The sequence below is a fragment of the Stigmatopora nigra genome, chromosome 8, assembly GCF_051989575.1.
Source record: "Stigmatopora nigra isolate UIUO_SnigA chromosome 8, RoL_Snig_1.1, whole genome shotgun sequence".
Classification (NCBI taxonomy): Eukaryota; Metazoa; Chordata; class Actinopteri; order Syngnathiformes; family Syngnathidae; genus Stigmatopora; species Stigmatopora nigra.
The window spans coordinates 12,312,501-12,320,903 of NC_135515.1; the positions used below are offsets into that span (position 1 = coordinate 12,312,501).

At 39.0% G+C, this 8,403-nt stretch overlaps 1 protein-coding gene across 2 annotated transcripts in view; it reads right to left on the reverse strand.

The window, feature by feature from the left end:
- Positions 1-5,932, reverse strand: part of LOC144201031 (uncharacterized) — a 19,532-nt gene extending 13,600 nt beyond the window's left edge. For both annotated transcript variants that reach the window (XM_077723467.1, XM_077723466.1), the window contains exons 1-9: positions 5,608-5,932; positions 5,371-5,429; positions 5,170-5,255; positions 5,009-5,082; positions 3,045-3,133; positions 2,769-2,843; positions 2,581-2,674; positions 2,283-2,439; positions 411-550 (exon numbers count right to left, since the gene is read on the reverse strand). In XM_077723467.1, coding sequence (XP_077579593.1) covers positions 411-550; positions 2,283-2,439; positions 2,581-2,674; positions 2,769-2,843; positions 3,045-3,133; positions 5,009-5,082; positions 5,170-5,255; positions 5,371-5,406 — 751 coding nt within the window. In that variant the 5' untranslated portion in view covers positions 5,407-5,429; positions 5,608-5,932. The remainder of the gene's footprint in view (positions 1-410; positions 551-2,282; positions 2,440-2,580; positions 2,675-2,768; positions 2,844-3,044; positions 3,134-5,008; positions 5,083-5,169; positions 5,256-5,370; positions 5,430-5,607) is intronic.
- Positions 5,933-8,403: the final 2,471 nt, after the last annotated feature.

Sequence of the window (8,403 nt, forward strand, 5' to 3'; positions counted from 1 at the left end):
CATTTATGAGGAATCAATTGGACAGTTGTTGAATTCGGACACAGAAAGTTAGGGTTTTGATGGATTTGTAGGTAATGAATGATTAAAAAAAGTGAGCACATTGTAAAATGGCTAAATAAAGTACAACTGAACTCAGTTTTGCTTCTATTGTCTTTTTAAATACGTGTTTTCAGCGCGTGTCCGTATATTTAAGCTGGTGTATGTTTTGTCATGCCTGGCTGCGCCTTTAAATGTGATGCGTCTTGTGCGTGTCAAATACAGAAATAGCACTCGTTACTGACACTGCGCCTTTAAATGCAGTGCGCCATATTGTCGTGAAAATACGGTACCGGTTTTAAATTGAACAATTAGATCACAGAACTAACCATAGCCACTAATGCATAGTTTTAGAGGACTTTAAAATTAAACACCTTTTGATGTAATGAGACTAATCTTGCTGGCAAGTTCCCTCTCAAGGCCATCCCTATATTCTTTTTCTTGGATGATCTGCCGCTGAAGATTCCGTAACTGGAATTTTGGGGTGTTCATTATATCCTGAAGAGGGGACTTGCTGTGGAAATAAAAAAATAAAAGCAAAAAGAAAAGTTAAAACATCTTAAATCAACACAGGGTTCAGTATGCAAAGATTTGAGCATTTTATATTTTAAGTAGACCTTGGCTCATAAAATGTTAACGATAATTGTAAAATATTTTTTGTCAACAATAATAAAAACTACTTATGACAAAATTAGATTAGTTTAAACTGCAATTAATCCTCCCCAACAGCACGGGTGCTGATGCAACCTGGACGCTGGTTTCCGACCAACGTTCAGTAGAAGAGGATGGTAAGGAAAAGCTGTTTTTAGCATGGTTAGCAATAGAGCAGCAAACACAGAATCTGAAAGTACTAAGGAAAATAACAGCCAAAATGAGAAATTTTGAAATGCACGTCAACACCAAGCCAACCCACCAAAAAATACAATCCGTATAAAATACCCCGGTACAAACACCAGCCTTATTGAATATTTCCTTAACTAATTTTACTCTCCTTATTGGAGGGCAGCCTGTATTTTTTATACTTGATCAAGGAGTTTCCCCAATTTATGCAAATGTTGTGAAACTTGGATTAACTTCATCCAATTGAATAATAAATAAATAAATGGCACCGTGAGCAAAAATTTACATTTACACTGCTTGCCACTGGTGATATCGTCAGTTGATTATTTTAATTCCGATTGAAAAGCATTTTTCGTATGGAGGGAAATTTTTGCAGGTTTTACAGTGAACCCTCGCTACTTCGCGTTCCACTTATTGCTGCCTGCAGAGCTTCGCGGATTTTTTTCAGGAAAAATAAATAAATAAATTTTAAAGCTATTAAATAAAATTATAAATTACATCGTCCTACAGGGTGTGGAAACAAAATGTTCAATTAGAATTAGTAATTTCATCATTTTTGGGAGTTTTATCTTTAGTGCACAACAGAGCAACAAAAATACTTTTTAAAAATCATCATGCTTTATATTATCTTTTCTTATTAAGGAAGGTAATGTAGTAACTTTCATAATTGAATAACAAGGAAAGTAAATGTACTAACTCATTTGTGTGTGAGGCTTCAAATATGAAATAGCAAAGATATGATATATGATGATAGACTGACACTTTTCTATCATGGTAACACTTTTCGTTATAGCGCCCAGTATTACACTATTGATCCCGATTAAATAGGATTTCTTTTGGTGTTTAATCCCAATTAATGATTTTTTTTTCCGCGGAGGTAATTTTACAGATCTTAGTTATTTTTCAAAGAGAAAGACACCATCTTAAGACGCTCGCTTTTTATCATTAAAATATATTATTACATACTAAATTCAGACTTATTATAATATTTATAAATCTTTCAAAATTATTCACATTTATTTAAAAAAAAAAAAAAAAGGAAGGAAACACTGTATGCGGTGTCAATCTTGGTCCCTACCACCCGTATACAGTAGGTGGGCCACTCTATTGATAACAACTAATTTTCATTTTCTTAGTTCGGTTATATTTTTATTGTTAGTGATTAATTTACATAAAAATTATACACATCAAACAATAAATAGAACTAAAGAAGCACTTCTCAATTAGTGGGGCGGGCAACCCTCGGAAGGCACATAGATAGCTATGCCAGGGAGCTTGAGACTCAAGAAACATACTTTTTGCCGGACTAGAAATAAGTGTAGTTATTGCACATTCAATAGTCGATAGTGGAGCGTACAGACCATAATCGATAAAAACCTTTCTGAAGTAATAATGGTCAATAATACCTGACAGAAGACGACGCAACAGTATGGATATTGAGAAATGTGACTCTCGGCGTGAGATGGAACACTGGGGAGTCTTCTTCAGAGAGTGAAGAGACCGTTGGCAGAGACAGAGAGGTGCTTGATGTCCGGTCCAATGTTTCATGGTCCACAGATAAATCTAAAAATATGAAGATAAACATTTATATCAGAAAAAAAATGCAACCCAAAAAAGGGTGCATTTTCTTAAATGCACATAAAAATGTAAGTATATTTTGTGTAAATGAAACATCAATCAAGGGAAAGAGGATCTGAGACTCACATCGCTTAGCCAAGTAGGTGTCAAGACCACTTTTCAGGTAGACACAGCCAAAACTCTCCATTATAAAAGAGTTGGTCATATTTGCAATCTTCCTCTGACAAGTAGGAATGAATTATTACAGGCATTACTACAATGGTCAAGAAGGCCTGGGGAAAAAATTATTATCAAAAATGTTGATGCCTGCTCACCTCTACTTCATATTCCAAGGCTTTAAGGGTGGATCGTTCATTCATCATGTCATGATAAACTAGCATTAGAAGCAACTGGGGAGAAAAAGAAAAGGTGGGAATTTACCACGATCATGTGTGTAACAATCTACAAACTGTTCTTTAAAAGAAGCATTGTTTCAGAAGAATGTTAAAACAAACATGCCTCAATAACCAACATTTTTAAAAGTACAACAGATAAAGCAATGATTTCATGTTACACTTAAGGAGTTGCAAAGGAACTGTAAATTCATGTACCTTTGCAATTTCCACAGTCAGGTTGATTCCGTTCTTTATGTTCTCCCAGGATAATGATGTATCATTGGTTGAACCAAATCTGCAATCCTCTGATAGTACAACAAATTAAGTAATGTTTTCAGAAATGTATAAAATATGTTCCAATAATTTATTCCAACCAATCCAATACGGACAGTTAAACCAATTAAATTTCTGATGAAACGAGAAGCACCCGACTGCAATCCACGGATTGTATATCTAACATACCACAATGGTGGAAAGGTTTCATCAGAGGAATTAATTGCCCACGCCTGTATTAGTCCTTTTGGGTCTCAGCTCTTTTACCAGCAGTTTCCATATTATTATACCTTACAGCAGTGTTTCCCAACTGTAATACAATGATGTGCATGAGCAATGGTCAGGTGTGTCGCGGGAAATTGCAAGAAGTCATATAATGTAATATCTCATTTCTCTCCTCTCATTTTGTGAACCGCTTTATCCTCATTTAGTCACTGGGGGTTGCTGACTTCAGGCTAGAGGTGGTGAACACCCTGAATTGGTGTCCAGCCAATTGCAGGGGACAAGGAGACAAACAACCATTCATGCTCACACTCATTCCAAGTGGCAATATAGAGTGTCCAATTAGCCTCCCATGCATGTCTTTGGAATGTGGGAGGAAATCGGAGCACGCGGACAAAACCCATGCAGGCCCGGGAAGAACATCCAAACTCAATACAGGTGGAACGATCTGGATTTGAACCCATCTTATATATTCTTCGTGTTTTACAGCCTTTCTATCTTTTTTTTTTATTCCATTTCAATATTTCTTAATACATTCCTTTTTACTTTACTTTGTAGTTTAATGTATTTTCAACTTTCTTTGTTCTGTTAGCCTAGCTTCTTTCTGCTACTTCTTTTTTGGGACCATTCAGCCATGCCAATGCTGTCATACACATGGGACTGGTTGTGAACAATACACCGCAGAAGGAGCAACACCACAATGCCATTGAAAATTTGGAGTTGGACAAAAGTGCCGGGCAAAGAAGCGACGCTTCAGACCAACCATTATGGGATAAGATGGAAGAGCTGTTGGCGCTTACCAGGTCGGAAACGGAGTTGAGGGGTTCTACTCTGCTACTGTTGATTCTTCAGCTCCTGACTACTGAGGAACTGTGCGGATAAGCTTGGATGAGTGACTGCACATTTTCAACCTCGGTCACAGTTCCGCATCTTGTGGAAGACTTCCTGTGCGTGGTTCCAGTTTGAACCAACTCTACGTCTTTTTCTGGAGTCTGCATCCGTTTTGCTACTGCAACCAAGATGGCGCCGCTCAAGTGGCGGCCGGTAGCGGTAGCTCCGTTCGCTCTTGCTCGTTTTGTGTTTTTGCTGCTTTTCGTACTTAATGATTCTTAATAATCCCATACACTTGGCATTTTTTGCTTTGTTGTTCTGCAGCCTTTGCGACTCCGTCCCACCCGTTATGTCGCGTGGTTTCTATCTATCTAATTATGTCTAAAATGCCTGTATTTTTCCTGTATCTGCATTTTCACCCTCTTGCTACTGTGACAATGAAATTTCCCGAATACGGGATGAATAAAGTTATCCAATCATTAATATAGGTGACACAATTTGAAAATGTAGGATTTTCAGACGGTGGCATCCCTTGAGATTTTTTCAATGCAGAAAGTGTGCCACAGCTAAAAAAAAAAAAGGTTGGGAAACACTGCCTTACCGGTTAGCGGAAAGCCATTTGCACCCACCAATAGAGCCATATATGGCTGCCGAGCCATAGGGTTTCTACCCCTGGTTTAACTATAGGGCGTCAAAAAAGACTAGCCAATCAAGGCTTGAGCAACACCCAAAGTACAGTGGCACAGCTGTTAAACTCTCTAAAACTAAAAAAGTTGATTATAATAACAGTTCGGTTTTTATTTTATTTAAAAATCTACTACATAATAAAACCAAAACATATGTCAGAAACTCACTCTGTACAAATTCAGCAATCCATTCAAAACGTTCCTCGGTTGTTTTAATTGAAGTAGTGACTGGTTCATTTTTTCTGAAATTAAACAGATGGCAAACAAGAGTGAATAACTGAAGCCACGTTTTCCAAAACAAATTGCTTTATAAGTGCAAATGTACTCACATCCTGGAAATAACTCGGAGAATGATGTCTCCATCTATTAAATCGTCCATGTTAATTTCTCGCTCGGTCAATATGATACTATTGACCTGGAAGCACAACGTGTAAATATCAAAACTTTGAGTTTGTGTAAATATAAATATTGTCATGCACGACCAAGGTTAGCACGAAGCTGTTAGGGTCGATAGTTGGACGTAAACGTACCCAGGTAACGAGAGCCTTAACACCCAGATTAGTCATCTTGAAAGACCCGTTTTATAAACCTTGATAGGGAGAAAAAAGATACACTAAAAGATGAATGAGACAAAATAATAACCAGGTAAACCCTGCTTCTTGAGTGGTCTCTGTCATGTTGGCAAAATTATACATAGTCGTTCAGTATGACTAGCTCAATTTCGGTAACTTGTCAACATTGTCGAATTGTTGTTAAAGGCGACTTACCCCAAAAGTTGAAGAAAATATCCAGTTTGTCAAATGAATGTTGGCCACTGTATAAAAATGCGATTGCTCGCTTTATCTATCACAATATAGAGTTCAGCAGTCCCTAATCAACTCATTGTCACAAATTCAAAACTGGCCAATAAGAATAAACCAACCAATGAGATTTTGCCGACGCACGCAAATCAAATTAAACGTTGGATGAAGTGCTGTAAATACTAGATTTAGAACGAGATGTATCATCCAATATGAACGGCAGTTTTCTCATATCCATCGTTTGGTCAGTACTTTGAAATAACTGGATTGAAAAAAAAATCCCCGTATATTTTTTAAGCGAATTGAAGTCGAGAAAATCTCACCTCAAGTTAACTGCTAAAAGCAATTACTGGTGAAGTCTACTGCTTTAATATGGCTGCTGAACACGAACGCCACCGACCTAGATTTTAGGTTTGTGTTGGCATAGAATTACACTGCAACATTTTGGGGTATTTCTAAACTGTTGGTGACCCCAGTTAGCTATACTATACTTGTTTAAAAATCAGAGCACCTCTGTTTTATTTCAAATTCCTCATTACACCGGGCCAGAGGCAGGGAACTCCCTGAATTGGTGGCCAGCTGATCGCAGTTGAGTATAAGTGTATTAATGTTAGAATTAAGTGAGAAAAACAGAAGAGTGGGAAACAAGGAGATACGCCTAGTAAGGGAATACTATAAGGCACGTGTGTCAAAGTGGCGGCCCGGGGGCCAAATCTGGCCCAGCGCATCATTTTGTGTGGCCCGGGAATGTAAATCATGAGTGCCGACTTTCTGTTTTAGGATCAAATTAAAATGAAGTGTATAAATGTATACAAATGTATTTCCTGATTTAGCCCTTTTAAATCAATAATTGTAAATTTTCGCGGCTTCGGAGAAGTGGAGGAGATGACCTGCGACCCCATCCCGATCGGCATGTGCCAGGGTTTGCTGCTCCAGCCAGCTCAAGGTACGACCCGCGCCGAGTGTGTATAGAACCTCGGTTATCGCGGTTAATGGGGACCGAGACCACCCGCGAAAACTGAAAATCCGCGAAGTAGGGGTGCCCCTTCAAAAATGCTTAAAGAAACGTATAACACATGCACAAAAGCACCACCAAGCTAATATGCTGTTCATTCAGGTGTTTTATTTCACATCAGAATACAGGTGTTATGTTGATGCATACAAACAAATCAAATACAGTATATATACATTAAAAAAACAGTAAAAAACTGCAAATGTAAAAATGTTAACTTTTATTCAGGTTTCAAAAACATCATAGTAGTCCGCATGGAGGATCTTCTGCAGTTTTTTTGCGCGTAAGAAACATTGTTATTGGGAGTTGTGAAAGTTGTTTTTTTTTTTTTGGTCGGTGAAGATGTGCCTGTAAACAGCCATGACGTCATCAATGCGATTGCTGAACTCGACAGCTCTCACCATGTTATCGTCCATTTGTTTGGCCTTTTTTGGAGGTCTTTTTTGAAGGAGCGCCGCTACTTCGCGGATTTTCAGTTTTCGCGGGTGGTCTCGGTCCCCATTACCCGCGATAACCGAGGTTCTATACACACTCGGCGCGGGTCGTACCTTGAGCTGGCTGGAGCAGCCGTATTGTATGTGCGGCGTGGTCAGCTGCAGTTCGGCGTCAGACCGGAGCACGTTGCCGACCAGATTGGGCATCTTGGTGACGTTGTATCCCAAACCCTGGCACATGCCGATCGGGATGGGGTCGCAGGTCATCTCCTCCACTTCTCCGAAGCCGCGCACCACCCACGGCGGAGCAAACAGTCCGGATAGGAGGAGCAGGGCTGCCCAAGTGAGCGATACCATCACCCACCACATGCTCACGCCGAAAGGGAGTCGACGTCTTTTGCAATCGTATTCCTTCCTTGGATTGGAATCAGTCCAACGTGCCCGGGTTTAGTGCCTGGTGGTCAGATAAATTAGTTGGGAGTGCTGAATAAATGCATTTATCCAGAGAGAGCGGCAAAAGCAATGTAAAAAATCGCGTCCTCGTAAAAACGGCCAGGCAAAACAAATCCCACATTTGTTCCCCGTAGATTCCGTTGAAACCCGTAAGCGAATGAGCAGATACAGTGACATGCGTTTGCGCCTTCGAGCGAACCGGTGTCTAACTTTATTCCAGTGCTTCTCAAATAGTGGGGCGCGCCCCCCCTTGGTAACCCTGGGGAGGAGGATTTTATTTGGCCGTACTAGTATAAAGTGTATTTGCGCATCCACTACAGTAGCTGGCAGTGGCGCTCTCATTTATTTTTTATTTCAGGCATTGATGCACTTAAAATCTTTTCTGTTGTAGACTTAAAACAAGATTTAATAAAGTTATTCTTTGTAAGTTTGACCATATTTCTTTCTTTTTTTCCTTTTCTTTAATGTTAATAAGGATAAAATGTTGTACTTATAACAATTTTATAAAATGATTTTATTTATAGTCACGGTGGGAAGTGTGTGTGTGTGTGTGTGGGGGGGGGGCGAATAGTTTTCTTCTTGCTAGGTGGGGGGGGGGGCTAACAGAAAAAGAATTGAGAAGCACTGGTATAAGGCTGCTTATAGCAAGGGTTTCAGACTCGGGTTGGTTCGCAGGCCGCTTTAACGTCAACTCAATTTCACGAGGGCCGGACCATTTTAGATATAATATTTAGATTTTTTTTTATTTTTTATAAACGGATAAAAATAACTGGATTAAAATCCCTGAATATTCAGTTTTTTATATATCTAAATCAAAGTTTAGTTTATCTTTTTAAAAAATATATTTTAAGATTTCGATTAAGT